Below are 23150 nucleotides of genomic sequence, written 5' to 3'. Positions count from 1 at the left end.
AAGCCAGAAGAGAAGACACATGCGGGCAGGGGAAGATGTCCTGGACTCTTCTGCTGTAACTGCAACAAGCAATGGAGCAGAACATGCTGCTTCTCCGCAGCAGAGCTCCAGCGGCTGGAAACTGCAACAGGCTGCATAAGAATCACGCTGCATTTCACCGACACCTTCCCCCCCCAAAACTAGAGGGGAACGGCCGATCCTGGACTGCCCACGGCTCCTACTCCGGTTGTTCCAAGGGTACGTCTACACTGGAGCCGAAGGTGTCATTTTCAGCCCAAGCAGACATACCCGCGTGAGCGCTCCTAGCACACTACAAAGAGAAGCTGTGGGAGGAGCTCGCCAGCCTGGGGCCTGGGTGGGATCGGACTCAGCCCACCCTGTCACTTGTGGGTATAGCTCAATGTCTGCCTGAGCCAGAAACAACACCTTCCGCTCCAGTGCGGACGTACCCAACGCCGCTTAACAGCGGTGGGAAGGCGGCTCAGTGCAAAGGAAAAGGCCACGTATGATACCGAGATAAGGGCGGCGTTTGTAAGCTCGAAAGCTGGTCTCTCTCATCAGCAGAAGCTGGTCCAAGAAAAGATATCGCCTCTCCCGCCGTGTCTCTCTAATATCCTGGGACTGACACGGCTGCAACAACACTGCATATGTAGAATACCGTCATTGAACGGGGGCTGCAAAGGGAGGCCCCTGACTTCTCTCGGGGGAGGTTAGTGTCTGAGGAGAGGAGGAAGCTTTCGCGTTACTGCAAGTGCCAGAGGGGACACGTGGCACTGATGTTTTAAACAGCATTAGGAATGCGCCCCCAGAGAAAGGGGCTGTCCCAGGACGGGGCAGACTCACAGAATCAGAGCCTAGCTGGTGGCAGAGGACAACGCAAGACAATTAGCATGGCCCAGGGACTAGATCTGTGTGGATCTCTCACTCCCCACCATTCCAGCATGGCACCATGAGAGGAAGACGACATGGAACTCAGGGACTGGCATGGGGGAAGCCTGAGGGCCTATAGGGGAACCCTCCTTGCTTTTCCCCTCCCACCCAATCTCCTTGCTAGGCCCTCTTCAATGTGAATGTACTCAGTTGCTAACGCAGTGACATCCAGCTGGGGAGATACCCGATGAATTAATCTTAGGCAATTTTTAGCTCTCAAGAGTACTGGGTCCAAGAACCCTGTGCGAGCCCTTGGTACCTGCTCCATGAGACTCTGGCATTCACATCTTCTTCTACTGCCTCCTCTCTTCATTCCTTGTTGGATGCACCTTCCCCAGCCTAGGCTTCCCAGTCCTCTTTTCCCAACCTCTCTGGAGCAGCGAGATTAAAAAACTCACCCCATCTCACTCCTCCTCCCCAAACTACTACACCCAGGCTCTCCTGGCCCACCACACAAGCAGCTCATTCAGCCAACAGCACTGTCAGATCAACTCTTTTGGGGTTCTTCCAGCTGGTCTTCCCTGACCCTGGGCCACCTCCATTCCTAAGTGAGCGATACACCAGCCTGCTTAGGGATCCAGGGCCTTCGCCCAGGAACCAATGGCAACCGTTCTTGGTTAGCATTGCTACCGGCCCCACACACGCCGGGACAGTTGGGGGCAGAAACTCGCAGGAAACCTCAATACTGAAACACTGGCAGTGAATAGAACTGAGAGAGAGACAGAGATGGAGCAGCAAGGTACTTATCCCGTCATTAGAAAAAGAATTGTTCATCACTGGTCAGTAGATAGACCAGCCAACCGCACCGGCTGCCCACCTTCACGTGTAACAGTGAACGAGACAAAATAAAACCGTAATATCTCAGGTACAAACTTGTGGCACCAGAAAAACAGAACAAAATTATTAAAATACTTTAGCTTTTAGTATCCAAGAGGTCCAACGTGCTCAGAATCCTTTCGGCCGCTGTTAGTCCAACGTCTGCCCTGCCCGACGTCTGCCCCCTTCTGAGCTGGTGGCTCGTATATCGAAGCACGTTCCAGTGAGCAGGCTACTGGACAACCTCAGTCTTTTACCACAGAAAACACCACGTATATAAAACGTTGCCACACAGGAAGGGGGGCAGGGGGCAGAGTTTTCCTTTGTAACCACTCTGGAACCAGTTCTCAGTTCAGTTCTCTTACCAGATGAGACAGATAGTCATCTGTCAAGCTCCCACCCTTCAATACAATAAAATAAAAGGCTGGGGGGAGGGGGAGAATTCATTGGTGACAAACTAAACATTGCCAAGTCTTAAAGTCGTCTTTAAAAAAATCCACAGACCTCTTCCAGTGCTTAGCGCTAGGTCTTGTGGGAACCCAGGACACCCCATTCTTTTATGCTGTCTCACTTCACTTTGTTTGAAACTTGATTGCAGACTTGGGTCGGTGTTTCTGGCCAGCCCCTTTGTGCCTCTGACCTCAAACAGCACATCGTGCTCCTGTTCTCCAAGCCAGCTTTGCAAAGAGTTGTCCACATCTTGGAAGGGTGCTCAGCTCCATTATCTGATGAGGAGAGTCTCAGAGTTGCTGTAATACTATCTTAGACATGGAGAAGTTAACCCCATCCAGGTATGGAGAAGCAGGGAATCTTTGGGGAATCCCCCCCTCATCAGGAAATGACATCACAACCCAGGAAGTGACCTCATTGACATAGACCTCAGAAGACAACAGCTCTTGGGGAATTTGCACTGGGTTTGCAGAGTCAGGCAGTCACACAACTTTAAGGGCCCTCAGAAGAGACAGTTTGCTCCCGTACGCCATACTGATCACCACATGGGTTCTCGCTCAAAGACCTTGGCTGAATATTGCTCAGAAATGCTTTTCCCTGGTGGCCTTTCCTTCCCGCTCCTGTCTGTTTGGCTCGGTGTTAGATTTGGGATCTTCTTCGTGGGCTCGCGTCACTATTGCTCAGTAAGGCGATGATAGCAGCAGCTACCTAGCGTTCTGGAGTTCCTCCCGCAGCCAGGTTGGCAACGTCTGACCCATTTTGTACAGCAGCTTGGACAGCTCTATATTGTGGTCCCGGTAATAATCCCTCAGGAAGGCTCGTGACTGCAACAGTAAGAGAGGACAGAGATCATCATTAATGGTAATCATTAGCGTGTGCCAGGAACTTGCTGCAGTCAATGTATTAGAGTGCTCCAGCGCTCTGGGATGTGAACCAGACCAGCTTTTCACCATCCACCCACCAACCCCGCCCTTGCGTGCTCAGTACCAAACCAGACTCACGCATGTAAATGCAGTTTTCTAGTGCACTCTGACGTGCACGCCCTCCCCCCCATCCGGTGTTCTGCTGAGACACACAGGTGTTCTACTGTTGCTGGGAAACTGTGGTCCTCAGTAGCAGCAAAAATAGCAAAAGCAAGGCTCATTTAGTGGCGATCATGCGAGGTTTCCCATACTTACATCTGAATCCATCTCTGGGTATTTCCTCCCTTTGCTTTTCCCCAAGCACTTGGTTTTCCCTCCCTCCAGCAGTTGGCACCAGAATCCTTTCTTTGGATCAAACCTACAAGAGGAGAGAAGTCAGCAACAGTTATCGAAACATGCCCATGAAACGGCTTTGTTCCAAGATCCTCAGGGATGGACAGCTCTCCAGGACATGGGTCTGGTACTATCAATGCATTCATTGATGACTTGGATAATGGAGTGCAGAGCGTGCTTATAGAATCTGCAGATGACACCAAGCTGGGAGGGGTTGCAAGCACTTTGGAGCCCAGGATCAGAATTCAAAATGACCATGACAAATTGGAGAATTGGTCTCAAATCAACCAGATGAAATTCAATAAAGACAAGTGTAAAGTACTACAGATAAGAAAAGAAAAAAAAAAAAAATCAAATGCACAGCTACAAAATGGGGAATAACCGGCTAGGCAGCAGTGCTGCTGAAAAGGATCTGGGGGCTACAGTGGGTCACAAATTGAATACGAGTCAACTGTGTGATACTGCGGCAAAAAAGGCAGATGCCGCTCAGGGCTGTATTAATAGGAGTTTCATATGTAAGACATGGAAGGTAATTGTCCTGCTCTATTCAGCACGGATGAGGCCTCCGCTGGTATATAGCATCCCATTCTGGGCACCACACTTTAAGAAAGATATGGACAAACTGGAGAGCGTCCAAAGGAGCGCAACAAAAATGATAAGAGGTTTAGAAAACCTGACCTAGGAGGAAAGATTGAAAGAATTAGGCATGTTTAGCCTTTAGAAGAGAAGGCTGTGGGGGCACATGAATATGTCTCCAAATATGTAAAAGGTAGTTTATACAGAGGACGTTGAATGATTGTTCTTGTCCTATCTTCAGTGGACACGGAGAAGTAATCGGCTTAGTTTGCAGCAAGGGAGATTTGGGTTAGATATTTAAAAAAAAAACAAAAACTTTCTAACGATAAGGATAGTTAAGTACTAGAATAGGTTACCAAGGGAGGGTATGGAATCTCCATCACTGGAGGTTTCTAAGAACAGATTGAACAAACACCTGTCAGATGTGTGTGGGATTGGCCTAAATGACCTCTTGAGATCCCTTCCAACCCTACATTTCTAGGATTCTGTGAGATGCTGGCATAAGAACGGCCATACTGGGTTAGACCAAGGGTCCATCTAGCCCAGTATCCTGTCTTCTGACAGTGGCCAATTCCAGGTGCCCCAGAGGGAATGAACAGAACAGGTCATCATCAAGTGATCCACCCCTGTCGCCCATTCTCAGCTTCTGGCAATCAAGGGGAAGCCTCATCCTTCTTGCAGACCGTCACTGCACTTGGTTTTGTAATGTTTCACAGCGCTTTACAGGACACAGCAGTTTGTGTAGACAGCAAGCCAGGCCTGGGGTTAAGTATAGATTTTTACAGGAGCATTGCCCATGGTAACAAAGGCCTGGTGGGGGGGGGGGGAGGGGATCGATCGAAGATACACAACTTCAGCTACGAGAATAGCGACGTATCTTAGATTGACTTAGAGAGAAGTCGGCGTATCTTAGATCGACTTACCTCCCGTCCTCACGGCGCGGGATCGACGGCCGCGGTTCCCCCGTCGACTCCGCTTCCGCCTCTCGCCCTGGTGGAGTTCCAGAGTCGACGGGGAGCGCGTTCGGGGATCGATTTATTGCGTCTAGACGAGACGCGATAAAATCGATCCCCGATAGATCGATCGCTACCCGCCGATCTGGCGGGTAGTGAAGACGTACCCTTATGTTTGTAATGGCGTGTTTTAATTTCTTAAACTCTTAATGAAGGGCTCTCCTAAGAAAAATATATTTTTAAAAAAAGCTGTCATAAGCTGGGGAGGAATATTCTGTCGATTCTAAGCAGCAGAGGAGGGAAAAGACAATAATAACCCAACCCTACCAAGCATTCCCTTTGGTACAAGGCAAGTTGCCAGATGCAACTTCAGTGTGATCCACCAAACCGCCTCCCTACCCCATTTCTGGCCCTGGTGCAGGCAGCGAACTGCTCAGTTTGTGTGTCTAGAACTTGTGCATGGGTCCGGATGGTCACAGATGGTTCTTCTGCCAACAGTGGTTTCTATTGCATTGCTGTATTTCCAGTGCTAAATACTGCACTGGCCAAACGGAGAATGACAGACCCTCTGTCGAGGTCACAAACAAGAAGCGCAAACAGACGTCCAGCATCTTGGCAAGGAAGGAGCCGACTTCCCTTCCTCTGCTGCAAGCTTCTGGCCTGCAGGGAGGGCGCTCACAAAGCTGCAGTACTAGTGTCTCAGGAACCGTGTTCAGAAAAGCCATCCAAGCCTCCATGGAAGGAGGCTCAGGTGCTGGTTCTGGTCCCAAGCAAATATGGCTTTGAGTCCTGGGGCAAAATCTTGCCCCACTGAAATCAATGGAAGCTTTGTTGTTGATGTCAGTGGGGCCAGGATTTCCTCTCTACCGTGGTGCTTATCCGGCTCCACTCGCATTCCCAAAACATCCCCTTGATGGGAAACCTGCCACGGGGAAAGGGAGAGAAAGCCCAGTGCTTGGAATGACAGGCCGCAGCCCTGAGGGCCACGCCGGCTGAAGGAGGAAGAGGTGGGTAAGAGGAGGACTCACGCCAGGGTTTTATGGTAATCGATGAAGTTCGTCACGCCAAGGAACTTCTGGACTGTATCCATCACTTTGGCTGGTTCTGTTCGGAGCAGCTTGCCATCCAGAACAAGGATCTGCAAGAATAAAAAGAGAGCTGGGGGAGGGGGGGGGTCTAGTCTTGTACCAGCTCCATGCTGGCTTCAAATTGGATCCGTCCCCGCCCCCGAGAACAGACAGATGCCTTGGGCTGCTACAATCTGCCTTAGGTACTTCTATAGCCCCCCAGTGTCCGAGCACCCCACCATCTTTACCCTCAATGCCCCTGACAGGTGGGACAGGGCTATTTCTGCCCCCTCCTCCCCTTCATGTTACAGATGGGGAGCTGAAGCACAGAGAGGCAAAGTGATTTGCTCAAGGTCACACGGGGCGTCTGTGGCAGAGCAGAGAATTCAACCCAGGCTTCTCCAGCCCCAGACTACCACCCTAACCACTAGACACAATCCTTCCTCTCTCCCCTGCAACTGACTCCACTTTCCTCAGCGCTAGCCTGGCCATGGAAGCTGCCGGTGGCTGAATATGCGGCAGGTGAAACACGTCACACCAGTTCACCAAGCGCGATGCTGATTCTCCATTCAGAGCCTTCAGTGAGCTAGGAGCGAACTACCGCTCAGATGGCCCCTCTCTGTCCCACTCCTGGAATACCCCTGTCAGCAGCACTGATGCAGCTGAGGACAAGGCACCGTCAATGAAGAGTGCCCACCTACAGAGCTCCCTGCTGCAGGAGGAATTCATGGCTTTCCTCCTTTAGCACACAAGGCGAGGCACAAATCTGCATGAGCTCTTTCAACCGCAGTGACTTTCAGGCCAGACACTTTTCTCTGAAGAACAGAAACATCAGGGCCACAACCCCACCGACGGCGAACCAGAATCTGGCCCAAATTCTCACACTTGTGCGCACAGACCTGCACATTTACAACTGCAGGTGTCCAAGTTAAGAGCATAAAACGTGCACGCACATGGTCATTTAGGTGCCCAACTAGCCGTGTGCACGCACAAATCCTCCGTTTGCACGGGCACATCAAGTGTACAGTGGTGTGCCAACACATCCTTTCCAGAACCACTAACTCTTGTACGTGGTGCAGAGATGGTAGGGTGACCAGTGTGCTGTAACTGCATCGAGAGCTGCCCGATCACAAGGGATAAATCCGCTACAGAGAGCGCTATGAAGTACAGAGCTTGTGTTATTTTTGTCATGCACTTTGATGCTGCAGTCACAGCCAGAAAGTGTTTGAAGAGCATTCAAGGACATGAAACAGTCCCATAAAACTTTCAACACCATACATTCTGCTGTGCACTTCTTCTGTATTGTGGTGTACTCTCTATGCCCTTTGGTTAGAAGCTCTTTAAAAGGGAGCCCTGCAGTTTGTTTGGCATAGCATACGGTACACACTTGGCAGCCTGGCATAATAGTCCACCAGTGGTACATAATCATCACCCTCCCATGACCACACTGACTCTGGTTCCTTCCTGCTCTGGACAAGTTTCAGAAATCCATTTTCTGTGACATAATTCCAGTCTTTTAATCCCTTTCCGACTGTCAGAGCTCAAAAGTGGGACTGAAGGCCGAGCTCCTGGAGCCAGATGTGTCTCTGATGGGTTGACACCTCTCTGCACACTTATGCGCTCACACCCCCATTGCACAAACACACACCCCTGCTCCAACGCAATGGATATGAGAGGAGAAGAGACTAATAAATTCCCTGTCAACTCCACCCCCACAATCTGAGAAACAACCATGGAAACTGGGAGTTGGGCGAAGAGGATGGTTTTGTGCTCTGGGCCATAAACAGTCACAGGTTCCAAAGACATCCTGTTACGCTGAGTTCCGGACCACAGCTTCCCCTAAGCAGGGCTGGGTAGAGAGAGGACGTTATTCATGGTCCATGAATCCCACGGTAGCGCTTTGACAATGGACTCTATGCCCAAGCGGTGTATGGCTGTTTTCTCCCCCCCCACAGAGGGAGTGCTCTCCGCACTGCTGTTTGCAATAAGAACACCGCCCGGTTTTTGTCCTTCCTACCTGGTTGGCATGATAGCTGTTCAGCCAGCGCTCAATGTGGGTGGCGTACCAGCCCGGTACCAGGCAGCGGCTCTGTAGCGTCCGGAGCTTCTGAGAAGCCTCAGGCCCAGCTGTGATCACCTCGTGGAAGGTGAATTTCAGAGCGACTGGATCATCGTGAGCTCGCTGGTGCTGTTAACAACAGCAAACCGGTTTAGTTTCTCAGGCAGCACAACAAAACCCCAGTGGCGTGGCCAGTGCTACCGGGATCTGAGTCCAAGGCTGCGTGTGAGCTCCTGGGAGGTTTCTGAGTGCCAGTGCAGTCACTGGGCTACCAGCGTCTAGCTTGCTGCTTTGCACAGAATGGTGGGATACACTGCGTACACCACACCCTGTTCTGTAGGTAACAGCTTACGCCATCCCACACCTAACTCAACACAGCATCGGATCACCTCTTCCTCGGGCATTGGCCTGAGGACGCCCATCTCTTCCGGTGCAGGCCAGGACCCCTGCCATGGCTGCCAACCCACGGCCATCCCGCAGGACAGTGCAGAGCGTGCCTGACCCAGCACGGGACAGCAGATTCTCCGTTCGCTCTGCGCACAATGCCGCGCCCCGGCCCGAGTCAACCCCAAGCTGGAGCATAAGGAGCCGCCTTGGGAGAAGCGGTGACAGCCGAGCAGCTCACCTGGTACCAGGAGTAGGCCCGGTCTGCAGGGTTGATGAGGATGGTGATGACCTTGGCCTTGGAGAGCAGCGCGGCCGCCCGCCTGGGGGCCGTTTCCGAGTCAAAGTAATTGGCGCTCTTCTCGAAGTAGAAGTCGGAGGTGGTGTTGGAGGGGATGGGGAAGAATTCCATGTACCTGCAGGGAGGTCGCTGCATGAGGCGGGGGAAGAGAGGGCACCCGGGGAGGGCGACAGAGAAATACACCTGGCCCCCTGCCCTGGAGACAATGGAGGCCAACTACTGTATATCAAGCGTTCTATAGTCAGGATCCAGCACACGCTACCGATCACCTCCCGCAGCTGCCCCGAACAGCCACCTCATGTCTGACCACCAGCAGCCTAGGGCTCCGGCTCCAGCATGTGGGGAAGATCCTGTCTACACTACAGATCGGAACACTGATGGAACTGGTTCAGGGGACAAGTGTGCTGCGACCAGGACCCGGGGCTCTACTGTACATGTGTAGATCAGCCCCCCCGCCAAGTGCAGCTCGGAGCCTCACACAATGGAACGAGGGCTCCCTGGAAGGGGTCCGGCCATAAAACGCAGTTTAACTGCCCTCTGTGATGGTATCTTGGCACCGGGCATGCCCTCTTCCACCACTCACTGGCCACTGCACGATTCAGAAGCGGGCAGAGGTTCGAGTACGTGCCGGCAGCAGGCCCAGCCTACACGGATAACTGGGCGTGTTTGTTAAGATGCTCTGCAGAGGGATCTAGACAGGCACTTTCTTTGCTCAGCATCTAGTCACCTTACTGACTAGGTGTCTAGTGGCAACGGACAGTCTGCTAGGGGAATTCTGGACTCCTGCCCTCACATGTTGGTCCCAGGAGCCGGAGTCACATGGCAAACCCCATGCACAGCTCTTCGCTAAGCTTGCAGCTTCCCCCACCCACAGTACACCCGGGGACCCCGGCGCGGGGTAGCATGAAAGAAGGCCTACCAGTCAATGCCCTTGTGATAATTGTGTCCGTTGAAGAACTGGATCTCCTCAAAAGTCTCCGAGCTGGGGTAGTTGCTGCTCAGGTCCGGGTGCATCCCCAGGAACAGATAGAGGGCTGTCGTCCCTTTAAATGGAAAGGAAGCAGAGCCGAGGTTGGGGGCACAGCAGCGACCACCCTGCGCCTTAGCGAACCAGACAACGTTCCCTCCCTTCTTTGCCTCAGGCTGCCCCATGCATGGCCGTTCGGGGCATCCAGTTCAGGTTCCCACTCCAGCCCGGCATAGGTAGGGTTTGCCGACCTCCAAGGAAGAGATGGAGGTTCTAGGACCCAGCTAGAGGAACAATACCAGCTCAGATCTGCCCTGGTAGGCAGAATGCAGGGAGGCACCGGATGGAGAACCAGACAATCCCCCGAATAAAGAGAAATGACACAACTGGTGCGATAGCACAGCTGAAACGGCGATGCGCGTGCTGGTATCGGCTGCGTTGTCTTTCACTGGTTCTGAGCTGCGCAGCTCGATGGAGGGGAACTGGCGTACCTGTTTTCTGAGGTCCGATGATGAGAAGCTTTGGGAACCGGTCACATGTCTTTTCTTTGGACCAAATGTCCTTATGCCGCTTGTCCTCACAGGGATCCTGAAACACAGGAGTAAGAGGATTGAGGAAGTGCAACCTGGGGGCGTCTGGGAGGAGAGGCCTCGATGCCCCATATGCCTTTAATAAATACAGTGAAGACTACCTGTTCACACTGATGATGGGTGCCCAGGCTGTAATGAGAAGGGAGAGCCAGAGGCTGCTGGAAGGTCAGCACGGAGCTGAAACCCCTACAGCTAACAAGCCGGCAAGCGTTGTCCAGCAGGTAGGGCATTGGACTAGGAGTCAGGAGTTCTGGCCTCTACTCCCATCTCTGCCACTGACCTGCTGGGTGACCTTGGTCGAGTGACTTCCCTGCTCTATGCCTCAGTTTCCCTGCCGTAAAATGGGGTTACCCTCCTTTGTAAAGAGCTTTGAGCTCCGTGGATACGTAGAATCTGAGTGTTACTATCACAGCCCCTTTTCTGCACCCATGTTGTGAGCCCTGGGACAGGGATATGGTCATGAGCAGGACGGTGTCTTGTCCTAGGAGGAAGGCAGTAGGTGAGCAGAACCTTGCCAAATTCACTCACAATAGAACCAAATCCAGCCCTGTTTGCGCCTGGTGCGGTCCCCAATTCCCTGGCAGGCCTGGGCCTCCTGTCCCCCATTCAAGCCAGACAGCCTGGCAGTGGAACTCTGTACCTGCCACAGTGGGTCCTTCTCCTCGGAGAAGATCTGGAAGTATTTCTGCGCCAGCTGCATGGGCGGCAGCGTCTGCAGCTTCAGGTTGGTCCAGGAGCCGAGGAAGCGGACCAGGTGTTTGAAGGTGTACAAACCCAGGCGGTCGTTGCCGTAATTGGACAGGTGGGTCATGAAGATACTGATCTGGAATGGAGCAGCAAGAGGACAGGACAGGCGTTAGTCAGCGCTCTGAGTCCATCTCAGGGCAACTGTAGTTTGCACTTTGGTGCGGCTCTCAACACTGGGGAGTCCTGGGCCCAGCTCTGAACTGGGAGGAACAAACCGGGACTGGTGCAGATGAAAAAGTCGCGGGACGTGTAACACATCCATTAGGAGAGCAAGGGTCTCTGTCCCCCTCTCGTGGCTGCTTCACATCACAGCTACCAGCCTTAGCTCAAGCAGCAGCATTTCGTGCTTTTAGTACTGAACGTCCCTGGGTCAGACCCTGCTGCCAGCCCAAGCAGGGTCAGTTACGGATGGACCTGAGCCCCCCAATTTGGGGAGGAAAAGGCATGCAGGAGACTTGGACTCTGTCTGGTCTCTGACTCTCGCTTTTGAGACCAGGAGTGTCTGGGAATGCTGCAGAGGCAGCCTTTACATCACTCTGTGGCCAGCCCAATTCGAGGGCCAACATACTAGGCTCTTGGAGGAGATCCTGCCCATCCTCCTCGACCACAGGCTGAGAGCCCCTGGCCATTGGAGTCACAGGGAAACTCATCTACCCCAGCCGAGGGGACAGCCCGAGTGCGCCAAGGGGCCGTTCCAAGCCCTGCAGAGTACTCGGAGGGCAGCACTCACAGGGTTAAGTAGCACAGTCAGGAACAGCTCCCCTCCATTGATGATCTTGTCCAGTTCACTGGAGCCGCCAGGGTATTCGTTATAGAAGATGGTGTGCGTGAACAAGCCACAGGTCTGCCGCGGGAGTACCTGGGGGCAGAGAGGAGTCAGAGCAGGAAGGAATCGTGCAGCCTGCTCCAGAAATCCAGCTCCGGTGCTCCTTCCTCACCATGCCAAACTAAGGGAACATCCGCCGGGGTCAACCTGCCAGGTATTAGCACTGGCCTCAACATCACCTGGGAACCCCCCGACGAGATTCTTCTACTCAGGAGGGATGGAGCTGGGCTGCTCCAGCCCCCTTTGGGGAGGGGGAAATTCTCCTGATCTCTGAACCACACACGCACATATTTCCGGGGAGATCTTTTGGGATCGATACCCCTCGATCTTCCAGGGATGCTGGGAAATCATGACCATGATCTCCCGAAAGAAAGGGCGGCTCTGTAGCAAAGGGACTTAGCAGCAGCAGCCGCTGCCGCCACACCTAGCAGGATGCTGGGGACACTGCAGAGGTGACTCGGTCCGCAGCAGTCAGGTGGGACTTGTTTCTCCTGCTGACTGAGCCACACCGGTCCATTTAGCCCACCCTGCCAAATCCACCTGCACCGGCCTCGGTGCTGAAACAGCCATGGAGGGAGTGCTTTGTGACAGTGGCCATGGATTAGGCTGGGGCTGAGATGCAGCAATCCCATTTCATGCAGCCCAAAGAGATGCTCACAGCTGAGAGTCTCTGCTAGGCAACGTTCAAACCGGTGACTTAGTGGCGTAGAGTTCCATGTCTTAGCGGGAATCCTCTGAGCCAGCCGTGCTGGCAGCCCAGCTGATTGTGGGAGGTTTAGGGCAGGGAGGGGCCCAAGGAATAGCCCCAATGCCCCGCTTCACCTACCATGATCCCATTGTGGACAAAGCCCCGGCGGTAGCGGGCTGGTTTCAGGTGAGGATACTCCTCCGTGCTCGTGACTTTGATCGCCCAAACCTGCTTCCACGCTTCGTACAGCTGCACGTGGACGGGGTACACGCCGGAGTGGTGGGGTGCCACGGCGTACCCCATGTCGGTGGGGATGCCATGCTCCTGATGGGAGAGGAGAGGGAAGGTGACTGCGTTAAGCTACAGAATTGGTGAGCTACAAACGACCCAAAGGAAACCTAACGGGGCTCAGCGGCGCTCTTCCATGGACAGATGCATCACTCCGGGTTTTGCTTTAATAGGGTTAGGTTAGCAAGGAAGAGAGGCCGAATTCTCAATTCTAGCGCCTGGGGAGCATGGTCCACTGAGTTCCTTGCTTTGTCCAGAAAGGTGGAGATGAGTATCCATGAAGGGGAGAGCCAGCCCCAGCGAGAGCCAGGTACGCTGCAGGGAGGCACTGCATGGTCCGACCATACATGGCCCTGCCAATGCACCTCAGTCATGCCCTGCTACTCCAAGGCTGTCAGCTGGGCCACACTGAGCAATGCGACAAGTATCCCCCAGGCTGGGGCTGCCAAGTCATCGCACTGATGATCCAAGCTGGGCTGGAACAGTGACAGGCAAAACTCCCGTTGGGTGGGAGAGCACAGTGCTTAGCTGACCCCCTTGGGTTTTGGCACAAGGTTCAGGTTCAGCTGAGGCATGAGAGGTGGTTTGCTAGTTATCAGAACCAGTGTGACCAGCCTTAGTTCGGATCCAGAACGGCAGAAGCAGAAAGGCTAGCGTGTTAACACAATGGGCCACTGGAAACTTTAGAACCCTTTGTATGTGGGGAGTTAATACACCTCCACCCCCAATGTTATTTGTCGCTTCTCACCACACGCCTCCCTCCACCAGCACAAAAGGGTGTCGATGTTTTATAGGTTGCAGAAGTTCTCTCCAAACACAGAACACAGGCACTACCAGACTGGATCAGACCCATGCTCCATCTAGCCCAGGATCCTGTCTGTGACAGTGGCCAGATGCTCCAGAGGAAGATATAAAATACCCAGAGTACACCTGGCTATTGCTGGCTCCCCTCTAGGCTTGAAGTCAAGCTGCTAACCCAAGTTAAAAGCTGAGTTGCTATGTTTTAACCCGAGTTCGCTCACCCTTTTGCTGTGCAGATGTACCCTTAGTGGGTGGCTGATGCCCTGAAGCCTGAGGATGCATAGACAGGCTTTTCCCAGATCATACCACCTTGGGGGGAGGGGGGGGAGAGAACCTTATTATTCATGTAACCTGAGTAATCAGCTTTTTAATTCTACCAGCCTCTGCAGATGGAAAAAAGGTGGATTGCTAAGCTGAGTTAACTAACACAAGGTAAAAGCCTAGCGAAGGCCTGGCAGGTTGTCGTTTTCATCTGAATTAGCAGGTCGAGATAAACCCCCAGCTCCCAGGTCAAGATAAAGACTAACTCACCTGAACACAACAGCCTGCCTTGTCTTCACTGGGCTTGTACCTGGTGTTAGTGCCCTCAAGGGAAGAGCGTATCCTTTCACCTAGGGAAGACAAGGCCCGTGGCTGTGTCTACACTAGACTTCCCACGTGATTTCCTGTTCACTGGCCGTAGCGAACCCGTTGGATTAGAGACTCTGGACATTCCACACATTTGTTCCTGGCAATCAAGCACCAGTGTTTGTAGTCTGGAACAAACATTTGGGGCGGGTCCTGAGAAGCCTTTGCCAACGTGGTAGCTGCCTCCAGTTCATTAACTCCAGTTAAAACCCTAGTGAAGACAAACCCTTTGCCTTAGCCCTGGGCCAGGGCTATACTTCACATTTAGATCCACCTAACTGCCTCGCTCAGGGTGGGAAAAATGTCGGCCTTGTGCAACATGGTTCGGTCGACCTAACCCCCGCTGTAGACACAGCGAGGGCAACGGAAGAATTCAGCCCTCAACCGCCTCTTGACGGGGTGGATTTACTGCAGGGAAGGAAAAACCCCTTTCACCGCTGTAGGAAGCACCTACACAGTTTTGTATCGGTATCAGTGTGTGTGAGTGTGAGTGTGAGTGTGTGTCTCCCCGTCCATACTGTAGATGCAGTTATACCAGTATAAAAAGTGCTTACACCAGGCAATATGGCTTGTTCCCTGGAAATTAGCTATACTGGTACAAGGCACCTTTATATCAATATCAATGCGTCCACACTGGGCCGGGGTTTATTCTGGTGTAACTATACTGGCATAGTTAAAGTAGTACAACTTGTCTGCAGACACATCCTTTGGCTTAAGTAAGCACCTGTGGAACTCTCTGCCACATGATAGTTATGTATGGGGTTAAAAAACACAGGGGCAGCCTTCCTGAGGCCACTCACGTTTCAGATCATCTTTGACCTGATCTTTTTAGTCTCTTCCTGCTGCTACTCAGCCTCCAACGCAGGAACAGAGAGATAGAGAAGTACGAGGAAACCTATCTTAGCGTCCCGCCTAGGGAGCCAGTTAAACTGCATTTCTGGTAGGAGATGGAGAACTAAAGGTCAAACAAAACTTTATTCAAAGACACTTGGGGGTCTTTTAAAGAGGTTCCAGAGGATTCAGTGCTGAGAGCGTCCTCATGAGGTTTCACTGCAGAGACACAGACACAGCAGGATGGATGAAGGGGCAGGGCAGGGGGTGAAAACTGGGGGAGAGAGAGATGACGTAGCAAACTCCTGCTGCTCTTATGCAGCGTTCTTCCTCCTGCTCCCCACAGGATGAGAGCTCAGTCTGAGAAGGCAGGAGGAGAGGCACAAGACTGGGTGGGGAGAGGGTTTAAGATGCCATCTTTAACTCCCTAGCCCAGCAAGCATCCCCCCCAGCTGGCATCTTACTCACGACAGCGAATTTCTTGTTCATGGTCATTTGCTCCGCTAGCACCGACTGGTTGTGGAAGAGGTGAGGCTGCATGTGACTCCACATGTGTGGGAACCACCAGAACTCCTTCACGTAAGACAGCAACAGGTCGTCTCCTTCGTCTTCAGCGTCCGTGCCTGCCGGGGCCAGACCGCCGTCAGCAGCAGCCGCCCACCCGCGCTGAAGCCAAAGAACTCAAGCCCGGCTCACGCGAGAGCCTGAATGCCCGGCTCAGGTGGGGTACGGGATCGCGGGGGGGGGGGGGGGTGTCTCGAAATCCAACAGGCAGCGAAAAGCTCAGAGACAGGACCTTACACTGCCTCACATGTGCTCTCTGCTGCCGCTCGGACCCCTGGAGGACCAGTGGAAATGAGCAGCCGCGCAAGAACCCCAGGGGCACTGCTGTCATTCTGGAGTGGATCCTTATCTTTACCAGTGACCAAAGGTGTGTTTGGGGCTTGGCCACCTTTGCTAGCCCTGCCTCTTAGAGCAGGGAGAAATCTGGCTCTTCAGTCACCCAGTAGCTCGGAAGGTCCTGATGGATGGCATAAGCCACTAGAGCGGAGCACGAATCCCCAGCCCCCCAAGATGGATCGGCTTCATATTGTTACATTGCTGAAGATGGGATACTGTTAACAGGTTCAAGCCTCTATCGAAGCCTCTGTTTAGGTTTCACGTTCAGCTGCCCGCTGCCCAGGGGAAACTACTGCTGAACATGGTGACTCTGCGACTGTACTCACACGGCCTGTAACCTCAGCAATTCAGCGAGACACGTGCCAGAAGTGCCAAGAAGGCAAGAGAGCCCGAGCCCAGCGGGGGGGGGCCTGGCTTCTCACCCTGCCACTGGCCAAGGTACTTGCTGTCTCTCGGGCTGTAAAACGGGGCTAATGGTGGGAAGTACTCTGCCATCCGCGGCTCGACAACACCAGAGCAGCCCTAGGGATTCTTATTGGCCAAGCCCAGCGAACGCCTTTGCCAGCTAATGCCTCAAGTTCTCCTCGTTTGGTTTTCCAGAGGAGAGACTAAAGGGGCAGAGCCCCTTCTCTCAAGCTCCTCCCATGATACAACACTGCAGAGGCCTGCATCTCTGAGACAGAGAGTGCTCTGGGAAGGGGCATTCTACAGCTGCCGTCTCCATAGTCCCGGACGGCCGGGGGCGGAGGGGGTTTTAAGCTGCGCAGGATAGATACCGCAGCTCAGCAAGCTCCGAAATGGAGAGGGCCAGCGAGGGCCTATGGAGGCAAAGCTGCCCTGCCTCACCTGTGTGGAAGAATTTCCCTGAGTAGCCCAGGTTGAAGGTGAAGTTGGGGATGTGGGTGCGCAGTTCATTCTGAGTGTCAAACAGAGCCTGTGGTGTGGGGAGAGAGACATCATTGGTACCCGACACACATCATCACGCAGTAACCCGCACCTTCAGCGCACTGGGGTCGGGAGTCACGCGTGAGACTTCTGCTTCGTGTACTCTAGCAACAGCACTCCCGTGGAAGGGCTCACACCCTCAGCTGATGCTCTGAGGGCACTAGAGCCTACATGTCAGTTCACTAGGGCCACAAATCGTGCACCAGCGTCCTAGACACACCCCCAGCCCTTGCTCCGAGCTCATGCACCAGCATCCCAGACACACCCCCAGCCCTTGCTCCAAACAGAATGGGATTTGTGCACCAGCATCCCAGACACACCCCCAGCCCTTGCGCCGAGCTCGTGCACCAGCATCCCAGACACACCCCCAGCCCTTGCTCCATGCACCAGTGCCCCAGACACACCCCCAGCCCTTGCTCTGTGCACCAGCATCCCAGACACACCCCCAGCCCTTGCTCCGAGAAGAATGGGATTTGTGCACCACCGTCCCAGACACCCCCCAGCCCTTGCTCCATGCACAATGAGGTCCATGCACCAGCGTCCCAGACACACCCCCAGCCCTTGCTCCGAGCACAATGGGATCTGTGCCCAAGTGCACTAAGGCCAGGGATCCCTAGTCACATCAGAATCCCGCCCCAAGAGCACTGGCTGGCTGAGCTGGGACAGTGGTACCTTTACGTCTTCGACCTTCATGCGAGTGCCCTCCTTGCCCACGAAGATGTCATCGATGTCCACCAGGAGGTAGCGGTCGAGGGGAAGGGAGAGCCTCTTGCCGGTCAGGAAGGAGACGGCATCCACGAAGACCAGCTTGTGCAGCCAGAAGTTGAGGTTGTTCCCGAAGAGGACTCTCTGGATGCCGTCGTGCAGGCCCAGGTCCTGCACCACGGTGGTGTGCAGCGCAGCATCGACGCTCATGTGCGGGATGGACTCTGCTGACTTGGTCTTGGCCAGGAGTACCGGCTCGTAGGTGGAATGGTTGGACTGGAAGACGGTCCAGTCCTCTCCTGGAAGCAGACCCTTCTCCACCTCGCTGGGGCGCGTGATGTACAGGAGCGGGGATTTGGGGTTGATGCTGCAGTCCTTCAGCCCGAGGTTGGAGTGGAGAAAGAGTGGGAAGCCCTTCAGCTGAGCACTCAGCAAACTGTTCTCGTTGGCCTGCCAGGGGAGAGCCCGCGGACTGAATGAGAAAGGCCTCAGAGGGAGAGGAGAGGGGAAGGCTGCACCATGGCATTTAAAAGTGTGCAACTCACATCCCCATGCCTCCCATGCAGCACCCTGCGTGCCGTTCCCCCACGCTCCCCTCTGGCTGATCCAGGCCACCGCTGTGCTCAGAAGCAAGTCGTACCCAGACTGCATCAGCTGGACAGGTAGAGGCAGCAATGCAGGGCCGACGGGAGGGTGGGGGGACGGTTTGGTCAGATCCAGAGGGGGCGGGCAGGACAAGCTGAAGGAACACAAGCTGGGGACACAGGAAAGGCAGCACATCACAAGCTGCTTCCCAGCAACCCCCTTAGAAGCAGCACTTGGGGAACCCCCTGGATTCACACACACAGGCTCTGAGCACAGTAGCAGTGACACGCTACACAGCAAGTGCCATCTCCTCTTCCGCAAAAGAGGGAGCTGGCCTGTCCCCCACCAGCCACATGTGAATTCTGCCGTCTGCATTCCCCGGTGCTCTCCTGCAATAAGGCACCACGGCCGACATGGCCTGTCACGCCGCTGGGGCACCAAACCTGGAGTGTTGATCCTACCCCTAAAACTGAGAGCCCCCTTCCTGCTGCGCCCTGCACTTCCCAGGCCTGCTGGACTCTGACCCCTGCGCACACACCCCTGTTCTGAGCAGAGAGAAGATTTCCAGGGGGGAGGGCTGTTGTACAGACACATTGCCCCGACATTTAAGCTTCTCTCCCTTGCCAGGTTTTAGCGCTCTCTATGTGGATGGAGGATCCCAAATAGGATCCCATTGGCTCGTCAGACACACTGAGCAGCAGACAATGAGAAAGCAGGTAGCAGAACTGCGGGACGAGGCGTTTGATAAACCCCACCGATTCAGCAGCCGCTACCGCGCCGGGATCTCGGCAGGGGGAGTTTTCCAGCGCGCAGCTCGCCGAGTGCCTGGACAGTCCGATCTGAGGACTGCGAACGCTGGGGATAGCTCAGCCCTGCAGCTGGGCTGCCTGTTCCACACCATTCACACCCACACGGGGTCTGGAGCCCGGACATCTGCACACGAGCTGCTAACTGAAACCAATAGCTGCGCGCCTGAAGGGCTGCTCTGGAGGTGTCTCTGCCCAGCTGGGCGGGCGGGGCTGGTTTGTCCCCCAGCCCTGGCCTCCTTGGACAGCAGAGGCTGGGAGTGCTACGAAGGGGCATGCCTTGCTGCTAGGGTGCGGGGCGCCAATCATCCCACTCAACAACAGCCCTCGCTGCTCAGCAGGGGAAGGCTCCTCGATCGAAGGGGCGGTGGGGTCGACAGGAGGCCACTGGGCGTGTGAGGGGAGCGGAGAGTCCCCCCCGCGGGCTGGGAGCACATCTGGAATGCTGATGGCCTCGCTCCACGGGTGGGCCCAGCCCGCCCGCATCCTGCCTGCACTCCCGGCCCCGCAGAGTCCTCCCAAAACAGCTGCGCCGACGGACGCAGGCCAGCAGCCCCCGGGGCTGGTATTTTATATTTAGCCTATTGGTTTCATAGGCAGCAAGGGGTTTCCTCTACCGCTGGCCCTGAGGCTGAATACACTGTCTAGCGTCTGCTCCCATTCCTCTCCTCTGGCCAGCAACAGCTCGGCCAAACGGCCCGGGGGCTTTACAGCACTCCTGGGTGAAGGATCTCTACATCTCAGGGGTCACTGCTTAAAACGTGTCTCATCAGCTACTGATTTATGACCTTCGGGGGGGGGGGGGTCAATTCTGGGCCAAATTCTCGCTGTTGTAAACAGGTGAATCCAGAGTGACCAGATGTCCTGATGTTACAGGGACAGTCCCGATATTCGGGGCTTTGTCTTATATAGGTGCCTATTCCCCCCACTCCCATCCCGATTTTTCACAATTACTATCTGGTCACCCTAGGTGTATCTGCATTAGCTTAAGTGAGGCTCCTCTTGTTCCCAGCAGCAGAGGGCTGGGTTCTCTGTCTGCTCACAGGGATTTATTATGTCCTGAAATTCAGTCCAAGCGGCTGGACTCTGCCCAGTTTGCTCCAGCAGGTCCAGCTCCCCCCACTGCCTGAAGCTGGGAAATCCTAGTTACAAACAGAAGAGCACAAAATCAGAGGCACCACAGAACCGGAGCTTGCTGTGAACAGAAAAGGGCTCCCAGTGCCACTTGGCCACCAGGGAACCCAGCTGTGCTTCCCAAACATCTGGAACAGAAGGAAACAGCACATCCCTTCTACGGGGAAGGCCAAGTTCCCCGCCCCTGCCCATGACCTGGCCAAGCTGACTGAAATCCAAAGAGACAGAAAGCAAGAGTGATCCTCTCCAACACTCAAAGGATCACAGGACAGACCCGGCTAACTCTTTGCACCTGTCCTTGATACGTGACCCCCTTGCAGACCAAAAGGAGACACCTCTCCCAGCTCTCTGATCAGAAAATGGACAGACAGCTCCAAGGGACCATCCCATCTCCCTGTGCCGTCACCAACGGAGCTAGAGAAGATGGCAGCAACATACCCTCATCCGCACTTGGCACCAATTGAAAGCACACCCCAAGGTTTATTAGGCCCCTGAGGGCGACACCTAAAACAAAGCAGGAGTCCTCATGGAGCATGCCCGGAGCGGAGGGGCCTGCTGTTCATGTGATCCTTCCTGTGAGCAAACCACAATGATCTCCGGTCAGCTGGGAGTCTGTTAATCACACAACAAACGCACAGGGCCCAGTAAGGCCTGGGGAGAACTTCTGCTAGTGGAACAGTTTGATGGGTCAATCCTAGGTCACGCAGAAGGTCCTCATCTACTTCTCCACCTATTTAACCCACCCCTTTAGCAAGGCACTCTCCCTCAGAGCTCTGCCATCAGCTGCCTCGCTTAGCAGGGCTGGACCTTACTCCTCCCGCGGCCAATCAATTGACTACGCCTCAGTGACTCGTCTCTGCAGAGCAATGTGACGGGACCCCAGCCGAGATTCCCAGTTACGCGAGGCAGGGGACCCAGCACAGAAACAGACCCTGGATACCTCCCAAAGAGCTTGTCTCTGGCCACCTTGCCCTACACGGAGAGCCTGGTTGGCCTTTTGTCTCCCCGGATGGCCCGTTCCATCCCCGAGCTGGGTCCCCGTGTACCTTGAAGAAGCCGACAACCCCCACGCCGTACTCCACGCAGTACTTATCCAAGAGCTCCCGGTTCCAGGCGTCCAAGTTCACATACTTGAGGATGTTCTCGTAAATGATGAGCGCGAAGCGTCCCCGATCCTTGTCGGTCAGGGTGGGCATGTCCCCCTTCCCGGGGGCAATCTCTGTCCGGTATTTGAAGCGGCTGGATTCCAAGATGGCAATGATCTCCTGGCCCAGCTGAGAGTACAGGCTTTCCACGAACACCAGCACCAAGGGGTCCGTGCGGGATGAATCGGCCACCTTGAGGGGCTTCAAGGGGAGCAGGCGGGAAGGGGCAATCTTGGGTTCATCGCAGTCTGGGCCCGGGACCTCCCCGGAGGGCTCCAGACCCCTCTTCCACCCATATAAATAATATGCCGAGATGAAAACACTGAGCAGGCAGAAGGCAAAGAGCAGGAGCAGCACCACCTGAGGAGACACCTGTCGGAAACCCCTCCGGAGCCTCCCCAGCACGGTCATCCTTGCTTCCAAGAAGCCACTGCAGGTTCCTCCCCACCCCCCACCCCCGCCCCCCCCCTCCTGCTCTCAACCCCCTTCACAGGAAAGCACAGTAATAAATTAAAATACTAGCAGGCTGCGTGTGCGTGTGTAGGATCTCCCAGCCGGCAGTCGGGTATCCCCCCTGTCTTTTTCATGTCACCATGGCAAATCCATTCAGAGTCCCCTGGCAGAGCAGAAACACCAGCAGCGTCCTGGCATCGACCTCGTTGCCTCTTCGGGGTCGGGCGTTTCTCTCAAGGGGCGCAAGGGCGCGTCGGCTCCCCGGGTCCGTTCATGGTGGCCCAGTTCTCCTGCAGCTCCGGGTGTTCTGGAGAGAGAGGGGGGAGACAGGGGCGTAAGCAAGTAATCCTGGAAAGAACGCGCAGAGGGGGCTGCCTAAAAAGTAGGTGCTGCGGGGGCGTCACTCTGATCCTTGTGCAACAAACACGGAGGCTGCATTGCTCCGAACCCTCTATTTATGCCACAGTGGATCCCATTTAACGGATCCCTCCGTGTGCTCATTTGCATGCCAGTACCCAGAATGCTTTTCAAGCTCCCAACATGCTGGTGCATCAGCTGTGGGAACAGAGCAGGGAGTCTGTGCGTGTATCCGAGAGGCAGCACAGTCTTGTGGTTTGAGCAAACGGTGGCGAATGAGGAATTCCTGGGGTCTAATCCCGGTTCTGCTGCTGGTTCACTGTCTGGCTTTGGGCAGGTCACGATTGCACTGTCCCTCTGTTTCACCATCTGTGAAATGGGGATAATACCAGCTACCTACCAACCAGCTGCAGGGAGACAGTAAGAGAAGAGCGTGGGAATTTCCTCCCAGTTTAATCCATTCAGAGTCAAATGCAATTTAAACGTACACACGTGGTCCCATTTAAAAACCAGTCTGGCCCCATTTTCTCAGCTCTGCCCGCACAGCTGCAGTGCTTCACTACCACGGACGGGCTAAGTGGTGTCTAAGCCTTGCAGTGGCCCTCAGCCCAGCTGTATTTCACCCTGAACGCTCAGCCCAGGCCTGGGTATTTCAGGGTTTCGGGTGACCTACAAAAATTGCCTCAAGCAGCCTGAGGTCAGCAATACACTGAGGTGCTGGGAAGACAAAGCATGTCCACGAAGCGTTCGAGCACCTGTTCGGTGCCAGCCCCAGCCACCCCCTGCCTCCACTGGGGAGCGGTGGAGTCACATGAAGGGGCTGACACCGCGGATACGTATAGATCCCCAAAGTTCAGCTATTTTTAAAAGAATCATAAATGACTGAAAATGCAGAAAAAAAAGCGCAGTGCAGAGAAATGCTTTTCCAATACTCTGGGCCCAGCTCCAATCTCATTGACACTG

At 54.5% G+C, this 23150-nt stretch overlaps 1 protein-coding gene across 2 annotated transcripts; it reads right to left on the bottom strand.

The window, feature by feature from the left end:
* Window positions 1-1787: 1787 nt before the first annotated feature.
* Window positions 1788-21811, bottom strand: NDST1 (N-deacetylase and N-sulfotransferase 1). Of its 2 annotated transcripts, XM_024217066.1 has the most exons (15): window positions 21279-21345; window positions 20671-20805; window positions 17675-18157; window positions 16904-16991; window positions 15626-15780; window positions 12749-12934; window positions 11827-11955; window positions 10990-11172; window positions 10251-10347; window positions 9712-9835; window positions 8733-8907; window positions 8066-8236; window positions 6010-6119; window positions 3375-3477; window positions 1788-3020 (listed from the first exon to the last, which is right to left on the bottom strand). In XM_024217066.1, exons 2-15 carry the CDS (start codon window positions 20674-20676, stop codon window positions 2901-2903), a joined length of 2130 nt encoding a protein of 709 aa, XP_024072834.1. In that variant the 5' UTR covers window positions 20677-20805; window positions 21279-21345; the 3' UTR covers window positions 1788-2900. The 2 variants fall into 2 exon arrangements, with proteins under 2 accessions (XP_024072834.1, XP_024072832.1); XM_024217064.1 differs by lacking the exon at window positions 20671-20805 and having other exon boundaries at window positions 21279-21811.
* Window positions 21812-23150: the final 1339 nt, after the last annotated feature.

The sequence above is a fragment of the Terrapene carolina genome, unplaced genomic scaffold, assembly GCF_002925995.2.
Source record: "Terrapene carolina triunguis isolate 2854851 unplaced genomic scaffold, T_m_triunguis-2.0 Scaffold629, whole genome shotgun sequence".
Lineage (NCBI taxonomy): Eukaryota > Metazoa > Chordata > Testudines > Emydidae > Terrapene > Terrapene triunguis.
The sequence above is the reverse complement of the archived record's forward strand: the minus strand, read 5'-3'. Positions and strand labels throughout refer to the sequence as shown.

Bases quoted from the DNA above. Each gene is read 5' to 3' on its own strand.
- NDST1 (XM_024217064.1), bottom strand. From the start codon at position 21,788: ATGACCGTGCTGGGGAGGCTCCGGAGGGGTTTCCGACAGGTGTCTCCT. The intron at 12,935-15,625 runs GTGAGTAAGATG...CTCTCCCATCAG, and splicing joins TGAACAAGAAATTCGCTGTC to GAGCATGGCATCCCCACCGA. The intron at 8,908-9,711 runs GTAGGCCTTCTT...ACCTCCCTGCAG, and splicing joins TATCACAAGGGCATTGACTG to GTACATGGAATTCTTCCCCA.